General features: G+C 35.9%; 1 protein-coding gene across 5 annotated transcripts in view; it reads right to left on the reverse strand.

Annotated features, from left to right (window-relative positions):
* The window catches only part of CFAP47 (cilia and flagella associated protein 47), a 274676-nt gene that overhangs the window by 66922 nt on the left and 184068 nt on the right, over positions 1 to 23686 (reverse strand). For all 5 annotated transcript variants that reach the window (XR_014956844.1, XR_014956846.1, XM_085585616.1 and 2 more), the window contains 3 exons: positions 16891 to 16995; positions 15019 to 15175; positions 7761 to 7856 (listed from right to left, as the gene is read on the reverse strand). Coding sequence is in view for 3 of the 5 variants with exons in the window: in XM_085585616.1 (XP_085441742.1) it covers positions 7761 to 7856; positions 15019 to 15175; positions 16891 to 16995 (358 nt within the window). In the remaining 2 variants the exon portion in view is untranslated. The remainder of the gene's footprint in view (positions 1 to 7760; positions 7857 to 15018; positions 15176 to 16890; positions 16996 to 23686) is intronic.

Below are 23686 nucleotides of genomic sequence, written 5' to 3' on the forward strand. Positions count from 1 at the left end.
AAAAAACACCCTCTTCTTTCCTTTCAATTTGTTCCTGACTGCAATTCAGATTGAGATTTCACGTAATTACACCTCAGAACATTTTCAGACAGCAACAGAAATATGTATCCATTGAAGGGTTGTAGAACTCTGTGTAGAGAAGGTAGGCAAAAGAATTTATAGAGCTGTGGAAAATTTGTAGAAGCAAGTTAATTGTTTGGCAAGACATTTGTGAAATGACCTGATTGTATAAATTTGACTTCTGTGATTGGGTTTTACAGAAATACACAATAAAAAAAGAGACACTCTTGTGTAACACACCTGAGTCTATGCTACATTGCACAGAATTCCAAAAGAGATTCCAGGCACATCCTGGTGTTCACAGCACTTAAAGACTTTGAGTACCAAGGGTTTGCAAAAACATCCTTATCTTCTAAATACCTGTGCCCAGTGACTCCTCACACTGCACTGGAGCCTGTACTTCTAAGAACATCTCATGCTACTTGGAATGAGAAAAAAAGGTCAGGACAGGAACTATCACAGATATAGGAAATAAGACCAAGCTGTTCTTAAAATCAATCAACAATGTTCTACAAGTCAAATTCTGATTAAGATAAACCTTAATGATTTCCTGACTTTAAAGTGTGTGCCACAATACTGAGAATTCTGTTACCACTGTGGGTAAAAAAAATTTGTTTAACTACTGAATGCATGCTACATATATATATGTGTATATATATAATTTTATTTTCTCTTAGCTTTTGTCTTATACTTGACACCCATTCTTCACTGACTAAAAGAAATGTTCTAGACAAACTCAGTATATGAAAAAAAAGAACATTAGTTCAACAGTGTAATTATTATACACTTTTAAGGCATAAAACATCAAGTTTTCAAAGTTGAAAGATCAGTTTCTATAATGCCTTCTAGCATTTATGTTTTAAAATAAATCTGTGCTCAGGACAGTTAGTTAATAATGTAAGGCTTCTCTCTTGGAAAGTATACATTAATTAAAACAAACAAACAAAAAAGCCAACTAGCTCTTCTTTCCCTAAAACCCTCAGACCTACTTTTGAAAAACTTAAAATTTTATAATGATCTTTCACCTCCAAATGTTCTTTCCCAAGCATACTCCACCTCCTCATTTTAAAATGTTAAGGGAGTATTTTCAAGAATTCTGTAATTGTTTTCAACCTCTATAGGAAAAAAAAAAAAAAGTGTAATTTTCAAAATTTCCATACATTTTTTCTATTCATACCAATGCCCGTAGGATGGGGTGGGTTTTTTGTGGTTTCTTTCATTTTTAGTCTTTTACCCTCTCTCATAAGGTTAGATGAGCATCTCCAACATACCTTCAATGCTTCTCAAAACTCAACAGCTGGATAAAGAAGGAAAGTCAACTAAGAAACACAAATTAAGAAAAGCTACAGCAAAATCAACAATTTTAGTTCTCAGTCAGCAAATTATCTAGGTTAGGGCAGGAGGGAAACCTACTCCTCACTGTATGTTTGGGGACCAGCATGGATGTGGAAGCATTTTGCACAGATGAATTAATGAGAGACAGAGATGTCACCATTGCTCCAAGAGCAGAGGAGGACAGGGAAAATGGAACTAAAACAGAATCCAGAAAATTCTCTTAATTCACTCAAGAAACAACTGATCGATACTGCTGGTAATTTCCCCACTGTGCATGTGCTGCTGGAAACAAAAGATTAGTGCAGATAACTTTTTATAGGCAATTTAGAACTAGACATACATTTGCTGAGTAATTTACAGGTTGAAACAAATCTGTATCTCTGGAGTTTTCACTGGGTTTATAACCTAAACAGGTGAAGGCTAGAATCAAGAATCAGGAAGCAGGGAGGAATTAAGCAGTTCTGTCTTATTCAAGGGCACAACCTGACTCCATCTTGTCCATCAACAGCTATTATCAAATAGATTACCAGCAATATGTTATTCTAAGTCAAAATTAATCATCTTTTCATTTTCTACTTCTCTTGAAATTGAAGGAGATAACTTCTTATCAAATTATAAAAGAGAGCAGATATTTTTAAATAGATAAATAGGCCAAGATAATGTGAAATAACAGCCTCCCCTGAGGCTGATTTGCATAGTTTAAATGCTCTGAACTCTAGATGTTCAGTAAGAAATCATGAAATTCTGAAGGAAAACTACTGCACGGCCTAGCTAAAATCTGTGAGGCAATTACAGCCTGAAAATCTGTTTTTCATGATAAATCCACATGGGAAGTCTTTTGTGCATCTGCATGAGACTATGCAAAATCTGGCTTTCTGATGTCTTTCCTTCTTTTATTTGCATCCTGAATATCTTTTTTCTTTTCTCTTCTTTTGCAACATCAGGAGAGCATGCTGAAATAGATAAATCATTTCCTTACCCAGCCAAGGGAATGTACTGTTCTACTCCTTCAACTCACAGGATTGTTTTTAAGAGAACAGTAACTGAGAATTTTTGCTTATTGTTACAGTGCTTCCTTTTGCTTCCTTAACTTATTTCACTGGAATGGATTCCTGGCAAACACATATAAGGATTTGTCTACAACATATAATCCATCAAGAAAGTAAAACACAAAGTTAAAAAGAGGGCATACAACAGTCCAAATAAACATATATAAACTATGTATGGCCTGAAGAGATTGCAGAGAAATACAAAGAAAAAACTTTAAGCTTTGCCCTTCTTTATACTAGAAGGCATGAGTGCTTTAAAACATGACAGAAAAAAATTCCCTACTGATTTTCCCTATGTGAGGGCAGCCTCAGGTGTGCTGTGGGCTTAGAAAGCTCTCTAAGGTTTTCCTTGCTGACAGCAGAGACAACCAGCACTCAGGAATGCCACCAGCTTCACCTCATTGATTTTGTCAGCACATCTCTATCGAGACAAATATGGTTTAGACCACATCATTTGTGCTGTCACGTCCCAGGACTGAGTAATTAGACCCTATTTCTCTGTCAGCTATAACATGAGGACACTGCTCTTTCAGAATGGTTTCACAGGGGAGAAGAAAGCCAGGGCAATTCAGCAATCAGGATAATGCCATGTATGTGGATTAGGCAGGGATCCCACACCTTCCCTTCTGCTGGAAATTTCACAAAGCAAATCTACATCTGTATAAGCTTCCAGGTACCATGATAGTACATCAGAGAAAAATAAACGAGGGAAAATGCCAGCTGGAGGTTTAAAGAAGGAACAGGCATACAGACAGATACCCAAATAAGGCCAGGAAGGGAAGTCATTGTGTCTTGCACAGGCTAGGTTCAAGAAAGCTATTTTGTTGGGAGCATAAACAGCAATTTCTCCAAAAGCACATGTAATCATTTGAGTAGCAGTTCAGCTGTCAGTGATGCAGAGTCTAACTAGGTACAGCAGAGCACCACTACTTTGGATTGATTCTACTGAGAAAAGTCATAAGGTGTGAGAAAATAGCTAAGGAACAATTCAAGGAGTCAGTAAAAAAGTTCTGAAGTGAAAAACTATAAAAAAATCTATGGAAAGAAAACAAAGGATCAGAAGGTGGCAAGCCAGCAATATCCTGGATGAACCCATTTCAAGACAAAGGTTGACCTGGCCTCAAATGACTAATGACAATCTGGGCAATGTGTATTCTGACATTACACAAATCCTGTTTGCAAAGTCTCTCTCTCTCTACACAGCAAAAGATGCCCATATCAAAATGAGGCCAGGAGGAAGGAATCTCATACTCTAAGGAAGAGGACAGGTAGGTTTCTCACTCAGATGGCAAATCCAGTGAAGATGGTATTAAAATATTCTCAGGAAGCTCCTGGTTAAGTGATCACTAGTTCCATGGCACCTCCAACCACCAGGGACAATCACCAATTCCCAACAGGATACAGCATGTCAGGAAACCTTTCTCTGACAGACTGAGGACCATAATTTTTTCTACTAGGTAACCAACTAGTAATTCCCCATCTAGATGCAGTCTCCAACCAGTAAGCCTCTGTTCAGTACTCATGGTTACATAACACAACTGAAGTTAAGCCTGACTTTGTGCACTGAATTGACCCTGGAGTTATTCCTGGACCTTCTCACAAAGCCAGCCCTAACAGCACCTCAGGAGCAGGGAAAAAAGTAGCAGAAGGGTATAAGAAAAAATTGAGATGTTAAAGGCAACCTAACCTAGCAAACCATGCCCCTTCCCAAAAATGACAGACAGTAGAGTAGAAAGAAAAGATGACTTGCCATCCTAAAAACTGAACATACCCACAGATGAAGGAACACTATCAGCTGGAGCCACTGATGGTTGTCTTCAACAGAACATCTGATGAAACTTATAAAGTGTAAAACTATTTCTGCTTGTTGTGAGGGACCAAACCTTGGTCATAAAATGCAGTTAAAACACAGAAGAGGAAAAAAAATTATTGTTTTTCAACATGTTTTCAAAATAGTCTGCTAGAATGGGGAAATATTTCTCACCACTCTTTATCTTTTTCTCTTTTTCTCTGGCTCTTCAAGTCATTTGGAGATAATGAAAGCATTATAAAAGAAACAGAGAGGAACTAAGGACAAGCAGGGCAACCAAGTATGTGAGTTTTGATGTTTTTGCAGTCTTTGAAAGCAATGATAAGAAAAAACAGACAGTGCATGCAAAAGTGCTGAAAGAAAAGCACAGATGCAAATAAGTATAGGATTCAAGAAGCAAATCTTGAAATCTAGTATTTTAGAAATAGCCTGAAGACCTGAACAAAATTTATGCCATTTCTTAGGTGAAAGTAGTTTAAAAGCCAAATTATCTGTAATCACAGTGGACTGTACATGACATTAAAAGTATGCTAAAAGGCTTTCTGAAAGAATATTGAATAAAATATGAAACTGTAATAGCAACATGCTTCCTAAGAGCTTACACAGAATTTTAGTATCTCAAATTTGATTGTCATCAACTGGTTTTACACTGCAGGCAGCTTTTTGAAAAATGTCTCACATTAAATACATTTATCAAATATATTTCTTCTTTCCTTCCTAAGAGGTCAGCAAAGTTAACAAATACATATATTTTAGACAAAACCAAAGTTAGAAGAAAAAATTAAGGAGTGAATCACAGAGTTCTTCATGGGGAAAGAGATAAACATGCTACAGATGACACAGCAGCTTAAAATATAGAAGTTTTAAAATATAAAACTTGTGCTGAAATATGGAGAGAGATAGCTAAAAAGCATGTTCAGCCAACTGCCCTGTTTACTGCTCCTGTTTATGCTGCACCAAGTGGTTACAACAGAGAGGCTTATTGCTCACCCAGAACAGCAGCTAAGCCATAAAATGTGATGACTGGAGGTTGAATGCAAAATGAGATCAAACCTTCACTCTGGGGACTGGGTGAGTGGCACAGTTTATGTTACTGGAAACCCAGAGCAGGAAAAAGGATACTCTGCTCTGAGTACCAATTCCACAGCAGGGCTAGTATTTTGGATTTCTTGTGAAAGGGTGATGAAAAAATGTCTCCTAGATTCTGAAACTATCTCCACTCCCAGCTTTTAAAGTGAGTGAGGTAAAAACAAGTAATTAATTAGCAACAAGCACAGTTTTTCCACAAGCGTGAATTTTGCTCATAAAATGATCTAGCAATCATATTCCAGTAAGTCTATCAAGAATATTTAGTTCCAACACATTTTCAAAGCATTCTTTTTTTATAGGGAATAATGGTAAGCAGTAACACCTGCATCTAATCTGATTTTCATCTGCTGATCACATCATTAAGATATTTCAGACATAAAAGATGAGGAAAAGTACAATTTTAAAGATTGCTTTGCTGCTTTTATATTTGTGAAGGCATTGCACTTTCAGTTTTACTGTGTACATGAACTAGATTGTTTTGGACAGTTCCTCACTGCTTCTGTGGAAAAAAAAAAAATATATATATTTAAGGTTATGGCAACAGTTACAGCTTTTGTATTTGTCTGTATAAAATGTGCTGGTTTCAGCTGGGGTAGAATTAACTTTCTTCCCAGTGGCTGGTATGGAGCAGTGTTTTGGATTTGTGCTGAACGCAGTGATGATAATATAGGGATGTTTTTGTTACTGCTGAGCAGGGCTTACACAGAACCAAGGCCTTTTCTGCTTTTCCTGCTGCCACGCTGGTGAGGACAGTGGTGTGCATGGGAGGCTGGGAGGAGACACAGCCAGGACAGGTGACCCAGACTGACCAGAGGGACATTCCAGACCATGTGGCATCATGGATCAGAGTGTGAAGTGGCAGAAAGAAGGAGCAAGGGGGGAGGTCTGGAATGATGGGGTTTGTCTGCCCAAGTCACTGTTAGATGTGCTGGGGTCCTGGAGATGTCTGAACACCTGCCTGCCCTTGGGAAGCAGAGAATGAATTCCCTGTTTTCCTTTGCTTTGCTTGTGTGGCTTTTACTACCCATATCAAGCTGTCTTTATCTCAGCCCATGAGTTTTCCACCTTTTACCCTTCCAATTGTCTCCCTGATCCTGCTGGTAAGGGAGTGAGTGAGTGGTTGCCTGGGACTTGGCTGCTGGCTGGGATGAAACCATGAAAAATGTATATATATATATATAAATGACATGGCATGCAGATCAATTCTTACACCTCATTGTCTTCCAAATCCTTCTTTCTATAACCCCTAGAAATGTTTTGAGGCATAGTAAACTTCCAGAAGGAAAACCAAAAATAGTTCCCTGCTGGGAACAGTAAGGTCTGCAATATCCTTTACAAAATAAAGATCTGTCAATTAGATCTACAGGAAAATCATAGCATATGGCAACTGTTTTTTGAACAAAATTGTAAATAAGTGATCCTCATTTCATATTTCTAAACATGGGCTTTAATGTGAGATAGACACTATTTCTTCAAGGAAAATGGTATGGTATTTTCTGATATCTATATTAAAGTGAAACAGATGCTCACACATATTTGTGCAAGATATGAGCAAAGAAAATTAATTTATTTAGTAAATAATTGAAGATATAAATAATTTAACTGTGTGTTCTAAAATTAGAAAGCATATCTGAGAAGTAATCAATAGAAATAATTAGTAGAAAGTATATTTAAAATAGGCACAGAAATCTATACTTCATCAATGAACTATTTTAAATTACTAAAATATGCAATTTCTGTGATAATCTAAGCCTTATAATAACATAATATAAATTAAATAAATCAATTATTCTCATATACAAGTCAAAAATAAATTTTTGTAAAATTACAGCACTAAACAATTCGTTCATTTCATATTCCATCTCAGATCATATATGACCAGAAATGACATCTAAAATTTGATTCTTGATAATAAACCAAATAGTTTAATTATTTCCAGATAGCTTTTTAATTGACAAGTACTGTTTTCTGTATTTTCCTATGAAAATTTTCCCAGAAACTCTAGACCAAAATTATCTTAAAAAGCCCAGACAAACAACAAAGAAAACCAAAAAACAGTTCATAATCCCCCTGAACAAAACAAAAATGAGTTAAAGTGACTGAAAAGGCTTAAGATAAACATAAGTGTATTTAATATTAAATAATTTTCTTTTTTGTTTTCTGTTAATTTGGTAAAAAATTAAAAGTAGTTACAATTGTCCAACTGTTTGATTTTGGAATTTCTTTCCTCGTCTTTTTCTTCTTAACTGATCCTTTAAACTACAGAAATTTTATTTTAAAACAATTTTCTTAAAATTACATGCTTTTCCACTCTGCTACTTCATGTTTTAGGAAACTGTGACTTGTTGCAGATTAAGTTGATAAAATAAGTAACAGTAATAGTTGAAATATATATTAAGCATTATGAAGCTACATACCTTGTGGCTGTTTAACCAGAAGTTGAAAAACAGATTCCTTACAGGTGGCCTGGGACAGGACAGATGCACTCAGATGCTGATTCAACAGCTCCTGATCTAAAAAAAAAAAAAAAAAAAAAAAAATTAAAAATTATTTGTGGAAACCCATTTAGAATTCAAAATTAATGGAACAATTTCCCCAATAAAGCATCTTCACAGACAAGTTTTATAAAACACATTCTTGAATGAGAGAACATGGCCCCTTTTTTCCCTGCTCTGATTAAAGGTTCTCTCATTATTTTCCTCACTGTGAAGTATAGATACAATATGGATATCTTTTTAAATAGAATGAAAAGGAAATAACACAGCATCAAGAAAACACAAAATTTAAAACTTTTTCAGTTAAATAACAATTACAGATTATGAAATAAACTGTTTTCTAAATGAAAAAATCAAGTAGCAATGAAAGCCAATGGTGACATGAAATGTAAGAGGCACAGGTTCAGGACCAGCAGTACAGATACGGCTGCAGACAAGAATTGCTTTCTTGTCAGCAAGTTACTGGATCAACCAACAGATCACTTCATAAAGACAGAGGATTTAGACATTATTTAGATTGTTTCACTGATCACTGTCAATGCTGTGGATAAACGAAAAATAAGACAGGAAAAACTGGTTTGAAGTCAAATTTTATAAACAGGTTTTGGAACCAAAGGAAATTCCTTGTAAGAAATGTGTCTAGCAGCTAACTCCAAGAACCTGAGACCAACAGATAGCCCATATCTGTATAATATGTCATATTAAAGTTTGGTAATACTGAATGATGAACTGCTGACAGCAAGATGGGATACACAGGACTCATCCAACAGCAAGGGAAGACTGTCATTTGGGGTTATGGAACAAAGTTAAGCTAGCTTTAAGAAACAGAATAATGACCAAAAACGCTCAGAAAGGCAGAAAACAGCTCTCTTGGCACTATCATTCTTGGTTCTTGGAAGAGGAACAACCTCAAAATTATTTCATATCAAGAACAAGGTTTCAGGTTTCAGAAACCAGCACAGAGGTTCAAAGTAGGATTTGCCAACCGTGAGGAAATAAAAAAATAATTGAAGGGCCCTTGCCAAATATTAAATGATGGGTGCATAAGAAAAACTAACACGCTCATTTCAATATATCAATAAAACAACTGTATCATCTTCTTTCCTGACCTGAGAGACTGCAGTGGCAAAAATAATAGTGAAATTTTCCTCTACAATGCTAATTATTCTGTAATAATTATATTCTATCTTATTTTTCAGGATGCTAAAAAGTTGAATACTTTAAATTTCCCCTACTAGAAGATTTTTTCAAACTTTAAAATATATGGTATTTATTTTTAGTTTATATCCTTCTACACATTCAGCTAAAAAGTAATTTTCACACAGCTAGCTAACTAATCTCAAGATCTTTTTTTATCTGAAATATATAGTTTCACTGTATGAAATTAAAGGCACAAGGTTATTATTCATGATGCTTCAAAATTGCATTTATCAGTTCAGAGCTGCATTTATACATTGCATGTTATCTTTTTTAATTGGTAGCTAAAATAATGATTTGAATTATGTCAGAATGAGCACAAAGTGATGCTATCACTTATATTCTAAGTTGACTAGATGACTAAAAATAAAATTTCTTCACATCTTTATTATTTCACTCTAACATTGACAAATATATATATACACGCACACACATATATGCAATAATACTTAGCCCAATATATTTTGTCTGAATGAAAAATGACCAAAGAGCAGACTTGTCTTTGAGTATTTAGTACAATTGCATAAAGTCCCAGAAAGCAGTTTGAAAATATTTTGCAAAGTACATTTAAAAGGTTGCAATTCCAGTTTGGAAATCTTTGAATGGAAAAAAACACACCCAACCTACTGTGAATGCAGCCTTATCTTGGACATAGGGTAAGTTTTAATAAGCAATTTTATACACTGCCACAGATATCACTCTTATTACTGCAGGTAATACTGGATTCCAGAGGAACCAATCCACCTCCCTTATCCAATTCCTAATTACTGCTATAACTTTAATCTTTTCTTTGAGCACAGCCCTTCAAACTCTGAAATTAATACCCTCTATAAAAGCTGTTGAAATTTTTTTTTAACTATGTATTTGGACCATTGTAAATAGGAAATAAATTGTCTCCACTGACTGAAATAAAGCATTATAGTATTAACAAACCATTAATACTTTGGGATAATTCTTATTATCCCTAGATAATAGGGATAATGGATCCCACAGGTTAACTCTGTGGACTCTGGTTTACACTGGTGATTTCAGTAGTTTCAATTATTTATATAATTTTTGCTGCTTCCAAAAAAAAAAAAAAACCTCTTAGTGGAAATACTATACAGTGGTATTTACAGAAAATCAGTATCATTCAATCTAAAAGAGCTGAACTAGTGCAGGTTGCTAAATCATCTGTGACAAGAGTCTGCATACTCTGCAGTTCTGGTCACTAGCTCATTTTGGGGAAAACCACCTGCTGCTAAATAAACATTACTGACATGACTACTCTTAATGTAGCTGTGAATGCCAAGTTGAATTAGAGCTGCACATTTAAGCATCCAAGTGTCTAAATCCTGGGAAGAAAACTTATTGGTATTAAATTCAATAAGAAAATACCTAGTTTAAAGAGATCAAGGGTGGTAGTAGTAGTAGTTTTACTTGCTCTATAATTATCTCAAATAGAGAACTGTTTGTACTGCAACAGCAGTCAAAATTCACAGAAAGAAACATTTCTGAGGAGTAATGCTCTTGAGTTTGACAAAGCCTCAGAAATGCAAATGGAAGCTTCAGAAATGGTCTGGATAGGACAATTCCCAATTAATGTCTAATTCCTGAACTCTGCTGTTCTAAACATAATTTCACATCTATAAAGGGCTGAAATTGCCTGTGGAATGTCACTTGAAAATAAGAGAGATAACTTGTGTAATTTTCTTTAAAGCATGAAGCAAATCTGTAATTGTTGATGCTTATTGCTGTTACACCTTAATCAAGATGCCCTACTTTCAATGCTGACACACTGAATTCTAAGAAGGGGCCCCTGATCTAAAAGACAATTTCTCAAGATCAAGATCAGTCAGATATGTCACTCTGATTTCTGAGTTGCTGCCTTCTGCTGATTTCCCCATTCCACCCTCTTTCTGGCCTCCAGTAACACCAGCAATAAGCCTGACATATTTCTCAAGATATGTAACGGTCAGGAATGCTAAACTGAACTTGTGTATACAAAATTTCTCTTCCTCTGGAAAGAAGGAAATAAGAACTACAGTTAAGTATTCCTATACAAAGCAAATAATAGAATTAACAATATCTAAATACAGCTTGAATGCATAAATTAACTATCTTGTTGCAATTAAAACAAAGTAAGCTTTATGCACAGGTCATCAAGAGCAACTGAATTAGAAAATTAACATTACAATTAATCTGATTTTAAAAATTCAATATAGACTTTAAAGGACAGGTATGATTACCCTTTCATAAAGATTGCAGTATAGAATTTATTTTTTCAAATATGACCTTTTGTAATTCTACAGATCACAGAAACATTAGATCATCGTGATGTCAGGTCTACTGATGGGTAAAGAAAAATGAAGACTGAAAATTTCTGATGCATAAAAACAAACATTAGTCCATAACTGTCTAAGCCAGATACTTCTGTCTCTGTCACTATTTATGAACAGGTCCCTGGGACAAGTTCATGCTCAACAAAAAGATGACTGTTTTCACTAGAATAATTAAAAATGCAGTTTCTCTTGTTTCTCAGAATATCACAATCTACAAGGTGTTAGTTGCAATATTTAAGCTCTATAAATACTCTTTTTATTAAGTTGCATCACAGATGAATTTGATTATTCTTCTCCATTATTTTGTGAACAGCACACTGGATTGGCATTCTTACAAATTACACCTCATAGTAATGGAATACTAAACTGAGCTGTCTGGCACTAGATTTATTCTCAGTAAGATAAGCAGTTTGCATCTCTGAATTGCTCTTGTTTTGTACAAATCACAATCCGAGCTCGCACTTTCCACTAGAATAGAGCTTCCTGCATTTATGATATGCAACAGGAATCTTTATACCACAGATGTAATACACTCCTACACTTCAAAAGTTTGCATAATCAGTTATTTCCAGGTCAAATACAGCCAGTAATTCACAAGACTTCTAATCCACACAGTCTGGGCTAAGATAAGCACACAAGGTAGATGGAGTGAGGGAAAAATACAAAGGGTTAACATTTTAGCAAGAAAATTGTATTACTAATAATGCAAAAGTTCACTCTGTCTTCAGCTGTTCCAGGAATGATGTGTTGATGAACAAAGCAATTCAAAACTGAGGTACACCAACAATTTATCAAGGTACCTCTGGACTGAAGCTCTACTATCCATCATGTCAATTCCTCTCCCTAATTTGCATTGCAATCTCTATCATCATCCATGTCATTAATAAAGGTCTTGAATAATACAGGCCCCAAGACTGACCCCTGGGTTGCAACATTCATAGCAGCTGAATGCCAAGATGTTGATCACTATCATTTGAGACCAACAGCTCAGCCAAGTTTCCAATCCACTCAGCAGTCTGTTTATCAGGCCTAGACTTCCTTAGCTTCCAAACAAGAATGTTACAGGATGCAATGACAAAGTCTTACTAAATCATAGTATATTACATTCACTGCTCCTCCTTTATTTGCATAATCACTCATTTCCATACAGAAGGCAATCACATTTGTCAATTATGATTTACACTTAAGAAATCCATTTGACTACTCCTGATTACCTTCTTGACCTTTGTGGGCTCAGACACAGACTGTAAGAGAACATGCAAATCATGGGCTACCCACACTGCAAAAGGAAGTGTCCACCAGGAGTTCAGGTGAGGCTGATCATCCTACTGCTCCTCCAGTGTTCCTTCTATCACTTTTCATAGGAAGAAACAACAAAGCCTTTTCCAAGTCAACAGAAAAATCTCCTGATCAATATGAACTTTCATAAAAAACAACAGTCTCACAATCATATTGGCCAACTGTTTTATTACATTGTGAATTTCACTTGGGTTTATGGGTATGAATACTTCCAGCTGCTCTAAGTCCACAGCCTGTTGCTCCCCTACAGGCTGCCCATTCCCCTCTCCAAACAGGAAGGTCACCTACCAACTGGTGAGGCTCCTGCCATTCACACTGCATGCCAGGGTGAGAAATGGCTGCTCACTTTTCATAATTTTACAAAGGTTTATTAAACCATAGCAAAAATACCACAGAAGACTGAATAGAGATGGCCCCGGGAGAATGCATTTTCCCCACCATGTGCTCACCCACACAATGGAGGTTTCGTTTTTTAACCCTTTAACCCCTCCCAAGGTTCTGTCCATTGACCCCTTCTCTGCTGTCCAGTGGTGGAGATCACTTCTCAAATCCTGACTGGAGGTCAGATGTCTCCATAGTGACAAGCCAACCCTCCCAGATGTCCCAACCTTGGCTATCCCAGCCTTGGCTGTCCCTTGATAACAACATGAGAGGGTGAAACAACTATAAATCTATAAAACTTTTCTTAACCTATATACGTGATAATTGTGAGAGTCAATAATTGCATCACTCATCTACCACAAGGGAGAAACCTCTACAACTCCTGACTGCCTCAGACCAGAGTTGCAGTTTCCATGCTCCCACCTTCCATTTCCATTACAGAAGCAATGACTGCCCAAGATCAGCTCCTGTGGTGTGCAGTCAACATTTACCTTCCTTTTCTAACTGTGAGAAGCACTTTGGAGCCTTGTGTACGTGCACTGAATGCCACCTGCTGCAGCAACTTCCCTGTCTCTGTGTGCAGAGCCAGCTGCAGTGCTCCTTGTCACTTAAGGACACCTAGATGCCAGGGAAGTAGGAAGCTGGACTAGATTCTGTCTCTCTCAATTCCAGGATCCCCCTCTCTGCCAGCTATTCTGCTCAGCACCTGAACTCTGGTAAAGTCCCCAAGATCCTGGCCATTATTCACTTGGCCTGTAAGCACTGATTATTTTGCATGCTGTTGCTTCTTTTAATGTTTTCCAGAAGAGAACATCAACTGGAATTCACAAGAGATCTGGTCACTTACAAATGGTACTCTCTTTAATGACAGTCACAAATGAAAATATTTCATTAAATATGTTAAACAGGGGAAATTGCACTGAAGTCTGACAAAAAATCCTGGTCAGCAAAAGTGTTTAGTCATGAGAACAAAATGCTCCTGACCTTTTAGGTAAACGTATTTCCCAGATCCCCCATATATGAACCATGGATGTGGACAAAGCTATTCTATATGCCTCAAACCTGAATCACAGCACAAGTGTGTTTGAGGCATATTTAAGCAAACATGGCTTAAAACTTACCTTTGAACAGGCTTGATTTTACTATTATCTTATGGTTTGGTTGCTATTTCTCTTTTATTTATTTATGAAGATAGAACTGCAAGGTTTATCTTCAGTTTTTGTTATTTGCAGATGTCAGGACATGCTTTGGCATCTGCTTTCTGATGCTACCTACACTTATGTTTGACTAGGTAGAGATTCAGAAAATCTTTTAAAGCCTTCTGGTGCACTTGAAGTGAAATTTCTTTTTTGACTGAGTAAATTTTAGTCATTAATGAGAATGTGGGATTCAGAACTTGAGTTCTTACAGCATTTGTGAAATCCCAGTATGGACAATTACTTGTTATCTCTGATAATTCTGGATCTCATCCTTTAAAGCATTTTTGAAAATATTGATGAAACATACTTGCTTGGAAGGTCATCAGAAAAAAAAAAAAATCACAAAGAAAACCTTAAAAACGTTTTTCTAACTCCTTAAGTTATGCAGAATCTTACCAAATAATATAAAATATTGAACAAAAGCAAAGCAAAACATTAACTAGGTGGCTTAGGCAGAGCTACCAAAACACATCCCAGGAGTCTCCTGTTGCCAAAGTGCTGCAGTGCAGTACACAGCCAGCCAGCAGCTGCACATCCACATGAGGCTGCATGACCTAAGAAGTCTTCTGTGAAAAATTGTTACAGGTTTGTGTTTTTTCCTGTCTCCTACAGCACACTCTACAGAGTTTTCAGGGTGGATTTGGACAACACACAAGAACTCTATTGCCAAAAAATGGAACGAGGAAAATTTAATCACATCCCTTTCACACTTCTAATGAAATCCAAGGAGCTTAAATTCCTTCCCTCACTCAAAAAAACCCATAAAATTCCAAAGCCCTGTACCTGCCAGCACAATATCTACCACCACATTCTCAGCAGTTGGATTTTCGAAGGATACGATGGCAGAGGAGTATTCTCCAATGCAGGCACTTATGGTGATGGCTTCCATGCGCTCTGGAGGAGCTCCAGACCCCGTCAGGTGAAATATCCGCTCTCCAAACTGTGAATGGAACATGCCATTATTTATTATTTGATGAGTCAGGTTTTAAAGTATTTTGCCGACTTCTTTGTTCCTCTGCTCTGTGTTTCTGCTAAAGTGAACTTTAATTTTTGCTTTTTTTTTTCATTCTTCAAGCTGTTGTTACTCCAAGTATTGCTATCAGGAAATCAACAGTTTCATTCTGGAAGTTGTCTACATCTCCTTTTTGTGTTTAATTTCTGTCCTATTTCAAGCACCCAGTATTTAACTTCCATCCAGCTACTCAGAGCTTTCAGAGTAGGGAATGGAAAGGTGTAGGTAGTTGCAAAAACAAAATTCAAAGAACATATATTAAAACCTGAAAGCAGATTAAGTGAGAAGTTCTCTCCAAAAGACAAAGAAGAAAGAAAATAATTTTTTGATGGGACAGCAGTAGAATAACACAACAAGCTCCAAAAATAATAATGAATATTAACCTTTAGACTCAGAAAAATCAAGGATATTGGAAAGAAATAATAGATCTAAAATTTCTGTGGACCATCAGGTGTCAGAGAAGATAAGGACATTGTGTCCTCTTGAACCAACCTTGGATATATACTATTCATATTAGAATTGCTGTCTCTTGTTTTTATCCTTACTAAATATTTAAGAGAGATTCTGAAAAGAAATGCTGCACCAACACCATCTGCAAATAATCTGTTCAACATACTTCTTTAGGACAAAAAAATTGTCACATGACTTCCTTCAGTATTTGTTTTCTTCATATAAAAGAATATTTGCTTTTTTAGCATTACTTAAAACACTACTGAAAGCTGCTGGTAGCACTCAACTGGAATAATTCACAGGCCAGCAGTCTTTTAGCATATCTGAAACTAAAAAAAAAAAAAACATACAGAGAGGAAATTGCACAGAAAGCAAAGGCTTCATTTAACCAAATCTTCCATGATGAAATATTGCCATTTACATTGTACTATCAGTTTCTCTTTTTTATTCCAGTAATTTAAGAAAAGTTAGTAGGTCATGTTGATGACTCATGTCTCTTTATTTGCTTCTTTGTCATTCAACTTCAGAAAAATTCAGAGAAAAAAGTCAACAATTCTAAGGTGTTCAAAGTAAAAAACATTTTCAGATATAAAATGAAAGGTAGAATTCACTTTTTCAAGTGTGTAATCTTCTGAAATTCAGATCAGATAAAAAATTGAAACAATTTGATTTTTAGGAGATTGGGAAAAACACCAAAAAATTTAATTTCAGAGGTGACACTCCTAAGAAGTGCCAGTCTTCTAGTGTTAAAACCAGCAGAACTCGCTACTAAGGAAGCTAAAATTATTCATTAACTGTTCTAGCTCCTAGGCCATTATGCCACATTTTAATACTGTAAACAGAATAATTTCTGTGTTAAAGTAAGGATAAAACAAATTACAAGTTTTTAACATCTTCATATTTGCTCTTTCATTATGCATCCAGTCACTAAGATTCACCTTGACCTACAGGCTGAAACTTTTACTTCCTTGCCTATCATAAATAGTATCTAATATGATAGTATGTATAGTATCTATCAATGGCATATAGATATAGTATTAGTATCTAGTATATACTAGTACTAGTATATACTATAGGTTATACTAGATATACTATAGTATATAGATAGTATATATACTATCTATAGTATAAATACTATCTATCTAATAGTATCTAAACTGAATCCCAAGTGCTTTGGGTACACATTATCATACCTTTGGGCATTTGAAGGTTATTGTTGCCGTGTGATTGCGTCTTCCAAGGGCAGAGGGACAGAATCTCACAGGCAGCTGAGTGATGGATTGAGGAGGAATCGTCAGCTGTACAAACACAGGAAAGAAACAAAAAAAAAAAAAAACAAAAAAAAAACAAAAAAAAAAAAAAAAAAAAAAAAAAAAAAAAAAAAAGGGAGAGGAAATCAATTTTTTGAGTCTCTGTTTTGTGCTTTGTACCAACAGGGCTGATGTGTATGTGATGAATGTGTTCCACCAGATGCATTTTCCCCCCTCAGCCAGCACGGGCTGCGAAGGCAGCGAGTTACTGCAGCAAGCAATGCCAGAGGCAGTCCCTGCACATCCACTGCCCAGCAGCCCCAGGGCTGGGGCTACAACTGCTCCAAGCACATGGGCAGCAGCTCTCCAACGCCATTCCAACAGCGCTGCGGTGTCTGATGGCACTGACCCCATGGACACAAACTGACTTACAAAGGAAATACATGCCAGGTTTCAATAAAACAGTGCTTTGTCTCTCTTCTGCTCACCTTTAGCAAAAATAAAACTGTAAATAAAACTGTAAGTAACACTGCAGGTTTTCTCTTCACCTCAAGTATTCTACTTGAGACTCAATTGCATAGGCAAAAACAAAGTAGATGACTACAATGGATTAATTTCTGTTTTCAAGAAACAGATAAGCAGGAAATAAATTGAATTATGAAGACTAAAAATGCCAATGCATTTATAGTGTGATCAGCCAGAATCACTGAATACACAATTACTAGGACTATTTATTTAATAAAAAAACACGAATTAGCTTTTTAATATTATACATGTATAAACAATGTTTGCATGTAAGAAGAGATAAAAAGGTAATTGACTGATATCATGAGCAGTTAACCTGTGTTTCATAAAATGAATATAATTTGCAATAAATGAAGGTCAAAACAACACCCTACAACAGCTGGGACTGACAAAGCACACACAGAACTGCCAGCTCCAACTGTTCAGCATGACTGCAATAGAAACTCCAGCAGAAGGCACTGCCCAGGTGTGTGCCATCTTTTAAGCTCCACGGCTCCACTGGCCCGCCCCCAGGTGGGTCTTCCAGTCAGTTGGCAATCAGAGCCCAGTTAGCACTGCCCCAGTGTGTGATTGATGGATAACTCTGCCAATCAGAAGCTGGGTTAGCATCACCCCAGTATGTGATTGATTGATTGATTGATTGATTCATTCATTCATTCATTCATTCATTCATTCATTCATTCACAGCTCAGCCAGGCTGGGGAGTCTGGGTTCACTGTCCCCTCACAAAGCAAGGCCTGGCCCGTCCCCAGCCCCCCACAAAGGCATTATTTTGGGACATGGATCTCATCCAATCTCTGTGGAGATGGATGAATCCCATCCATCACCCAAGCCTTTGCTGCTTTTCCTCACTGTCCCATGGCTTTTCCTGCCAGCCCAAAGCCGGGCTCAGGCAGGAGCCACGCTGGTCCTGGTCTTGCCACTCATCCCCTAAGTATTAATAGGTAGAGTTTCCTGGAATAAAACACAGATCCTTCCAAACATTTATATGTTCAAATGATAACATATAAAAGCAAATCCTTAATTGAAAGGCCTTTGGGGTGCCCCATATTGCAATATGCACATGTAATACAGTAGTTCTACAATTTTTATAAGGTTATTTTTAGTTCTACAATTTTTATAAGATTAGTATATCTATCAAATATTGTCCAATTAGAAGTGCAGTTGCTTAGGTAGTTTTACCCAAGGTAACCCACTGGAATTAGTCCAGGGGCTTCTTTGCCCCATTTCTTGTGTCTTCTCAGATTCTGGTTGGAAAACATAACATCATTGTTGTAGGTTGTCTTCTTGAAAATAAGTCTAAACAGTATTTCAGGAATGTGTTAGGAGGTTAGCTTATTGTTCTGAAATGTAGAGATAAAAGGGTAGGAAGAGAACTAAAAGCTACAACCATGTATTAGCAGGCTCCAGAGTCACAAGTATATGAAAATATATAAAAACCTAAAAATCTTTAGTCATCAATACCAGCTCAATGAGGGACGGGGATGCTGATGTGCCTCGAACAGATATTCCTACTGTTGTCACTGCAGAAGGTTGTGCAGAACAGAGGACAGAGCTCAGATGTGCTAAACTAACACACCAAACATGAAATGTTATTTTCTTTTTTGAGGAAGAAAGTTTTAAAGTAATTCATCAGACTACTGCCATAACACTTAATTATACTTTCATTTGCAGTCCAGTTCCTACCTACTAGTCAGGCTCATTTATCAAATGAAGACCTACAAATGGAGAAAGAAACTTAGTAAAAAACAACCCCTCCCAAATACTTTTTATTAAAATGAAAAAGTAAGTAAAACAGGATGGCATAGACCAACACTAAATCATTAAATTAGCACTAAGCTTTTAAAATATTGAGTAATATCAGTGTAAGACATCCATATTATTCAGAATAATAACTCTTCCACAGAGATGTAAACAGGCAGGAGATCGATTTCCAATAAGTATTACTTGACATATTATCATTACTCAGAAAATGCACTGCCACAATGCATCAAAATAATCAACATGGAGCTATGATAATCCAGCAGACTGCCTGCTCTGAAAGCAGAAAGGATTGTTAATTTTTACACTATGGATTTGGTTTTAAAAATTCATTTTGAATTTTACAGTATGATGTTCTGTGAATCCAAAAAGTAATTTGTTTTTAAATAAGCTAGGCAAAAAAAACTATTTACTTTCTACTAAAATCCAAAAAAATCAAATGTTTCTAAAACTAGAATTCAGAAATAATACTAAACAGTATATTTTAAGAAGGCAATAGAATTATTCAATTAAATATGCTGATGCTAACACATCTTCAGCCTTTTATTTTCTTTTATTTTATTTAAATAAACAAACGCCTTCCACAATAGTCATGTGAAAAGGAACTGATATCATTGTTCTTCATAAGATCTCAGATATAACAGTTCAAATACAGAAACTGAGTCTGAATTTAACTACAAATACATTATTTCTGTTATAAAATGAAGAAAGGAGGGGAAATTTTCATTAAATCTAAAATATTGTTCCCTATCTGTACAAAACAATACTCATGGTCATTAAGAAGATTCTTAAAGCTTGCACATAGAGATCACACTCCTCTCTGCCAGCCCTTTTCTATTGAGTTATTTGTCCTCAATAAAAATTGTGTTTCAAAGCCAATCAAGAACAAACACAGCTTAATGGAAAAGGTTTATGCTAGTTACAAGCCAGGAGAATAGCAAACGGAAGAGTTACAGTGAAAATGTTTCTTTCTGGCCATGGAGATGATCCTGTTTTTGAGACTTTCTTGTACATTGTAAATATATGTGTATGTTAATATAATACACATATATGTGAAATACATCAATGCGTTTATATAGAGGAAAATAGTAAATTGGGAAACATATTACTGATGATTGAAAATTTTCAGCTGTTAAATGCTGAACCTGAATCCTCTTCTGCTAAAGACAAAGAAAGCTGCAGTAAGGACAGAAACACAAAACTCAACATCCCAAAGACTTTTTCCCCAGATACCCCTAATACCCAATATGCTAATAAAACAAGATGGAATTTTACAGTGAACTTATGAAAATTCACTTTCATTTTGGCTTTTAGATAGTTTGGCAGCATTTATAAATTATTAAGTTAGTTTAAGGTTTACAAGAAGGGAAACAAAAATTAAATGTAGCTTGTTAAAAAAAAATCAAATTAAATCAAATCAAGTTAAATCAAATCAAATTAAATCAAATCCCATTAAAGAAAAGCCTTGAAAACTTTTATCAAATTTTTGAAGAAATCCAAGATGTTATATTACATTTAAACTGTCTTAGGCTACAGTTGCAAAGCCACCAGTAAGATATGCAGTCTTTTCTCATTTTTATCAGTTTACAAAGGGTAACAGAGCTGCTTCTAATTGACATAAAGCTGATGAAAGATTTAAAGCCTTTGAATTTCATTTAGACTCTATTATGCATCCTGAAGTTCACGAATACTTGAACCAAATCCAACTGGACCTCAGGAAAGCATGTTATTAATGATATCCATACTTGAAGTTGAATCAGATCTATAGAAAATAATCCTTTGTGATTTTTCAGTAAAGCCCTTTGTTCCAAACTGACATGGAACAAACAAACTTCCACACACATGGAAGTATGATAATAATATTGGATTTTTTTTTAATTCTGAAATATTAGTCAAAATTTTGGTTATTAATTTTAGGCAAATATCTTAAGAGAAGAAAAAGAAAATTTTGATACCACTGTTTAATCTGATTTATCTAACATAACTTCGGGACTGAAGAAATCAATTTGAGACATTTTCTGATCGACAGCCCAGTACATTCAAAAGTCCTACATCTTAGATGACATTAAAAAAAATGAAAATTTACATGAAATTTAAAAGTTATTGACCTGACTCTACTAACTGCTTTCAAATATTATGAATCTTCATTGGACAATCCCATCTTCAATCTACTGTTCTAATAGTTTGCTTTTTTCTGTTGCCTTTCATCTGAGGGTTGCACAAATCTTTCTGCTGACAAGAAAGCTTTAAAGAGAACAGAAACTTAAATGATTAAGATGGGAAACTTCCACACACAGCAAAGGCTTTGAAATTACTTATTTATTAATATAAACCAATACCTGAAACACGGAGCATGGTTTATAAGCAGTAATCTTCTGGAAGCTGAATGCAGTGTTGTATGGAGGTACTAAGCCTAGGATGCAAAATATTCAGCAGAAGCAAGAACATGTGGATTGTTGTGTCCAGTTCTGGGCTCCCCAGTGCAAGAAAGACAAGGAATTAGTGGAGAGGGTCCAGCAGAGGCCACAAACACGACTGGGGGTCTGGAGCATGTCTAATGAGGAGAGACTGCAGGAGCTGGGCCTGTTCAGGCTGGAGAAGAGACAACTGAGAGGGGACCCCACCAATGTATCCAAGTATCTTAAGGGCAAATGCCAAACTCCTTCCAGTGTTTCCCAGTGACAGGAAGTTCCATCTCAATATGTGGAAAAACTTCTTTCCTATGAGAATGAGCACTGGAACAGGTTGCCCAGAGTGGAGTCTCCATCTCTGGAGATATTCAAAACCTGCCTGGAGGTGATCCTGTGCAACCTCGTCTGGGTGAACCTGCTTTACCAAAGGGGTTGGACCAGATGGTCTCCACTCCAATCATTCTGTGATTCTGTGATATAAATACCACCCCCTGACTTTGTCACCAAAACTGAAGGAAATCACATAACCTCTCCAAACATGGATCTCTAATGGAAGAAATAGGTTCAAAAGGGGACAGCTACATGAAATAAATATTAAGTAGCTGCATTTAGCAACCAAAGCTATCCCATAACTGAAAGAACTACGGCAATTAACAAGGAACATTTCAGAGTTCAATCCATAATAATATACAGGACTGAGGATTATAATAAAAAGGAAAGAGAGAAAATTACTGCACTTAGTGTTGAATGTGTTTTTTCCAACACATTGTAATGTAGCTATTGTGTGGTGTGTGATTCTCTGATGATAAATTATGAGAGCAGAGATATTTCTTTTCTTCTTGTTAATTTCCTGCACAAGGTAATATGCAATCTGCAGCAGCCAAAATTCACTACAGTTAAATCTAACCCACTTCTGTGGCAATGACCCAAACATAACAAGTATATAATACTCCCAGACAATTAATATAGTTTGCATCCATTATGCTTCTAAGCTCTTATTCAAATACCAATTCATTAAATAATTAGTAATAGCAGTTATCAAGGTTTAACATAGTGTATGAAGATGTGTTATTGTGCATGACAGAAAAGACAAACTAGAAAAAACTTCTTTTTTTTTTACTTTTAATTTAATTTAATTTTTTAAAAAATCATGGTTTTTTTTACTTTTAATTTAATGGAATTCTATGTAGCAATATATAGGGAAGTTGAGTAAATAAGTTTGATCTCCTTTAGCTGTTACCATCAGAGCCCCTTTTAGGAACATTTGGTCTGCCTGTACTGCTTTATTTGAGGCTGAAACTGAACCTATAATGACTATGTATCATTCCTCTATTTTCCCCATATGGCCTTTTGTGTCTTCTTAGCGTTATTTTATTACAATATTCCTCTCCCCTCTCTCTGACTCTTAAACCATTCTTCAGGAATAGAATCATAAAGTTGTGGAATAGTTTGCTTTGGAAGGGACCAACCAACTTGGGTGTCTTCCCTGGATTACCTTCTTCATGTCTAGAAAAGGCATCATTTCCTTTCTGTCCAGCACAAGTTTCTTTCTTCATTTTTTCTTTTCTTTTTTTTTTCCTTTTTTTTTTTTTTTTTTTTTTTTGTGTTAAAGTTTTTGAATTCATATCCTAAGAGGCAGTCATGGAGACAGTCAATGCCATTCATTCAGATGCAGAATTTCCATGCATTTGCCCTTCCTTTTCTCATCTCCCCATCCTGAAAAGGTCATATATTCCATAGAATTAACTTAATAATACCTAAAGAATTGTTTGTGGGGCCTGTACTATTAACTAGTATTCAGTGATCAATAACAAATATTTTTCTGAACCGTGACTACCTAGAACTTTATCAAATCTCAATCAACATACAAAAGCTGAGCCAATCTACACCATTGTTATTCTTAGAATGGACATAAATTTTAGGCACCAAGATGGAAAGGCTTCTGTGATGGAGGAGGAAAATGTGGCGTATATAATAACAAGAGGATTAAGAGAAATAACTCTCAGGATAACTGTGAGTTTGCAGAATAAAATGATTCTCAG

The sequence above is a fragment of the Lonchura striata genome, chromosome 1, assembly GCF_050655825.1.
Source record: "Lonchura striata isolate lonStrDom1 chromosome 1, ASM5065582v1, whole genome shotgun sequence".
NCBI lineage: Eukaryota > Metazoa > Chordata > Aves > Passeriformes > Estrildidae > Lonchura > Lonchura striata.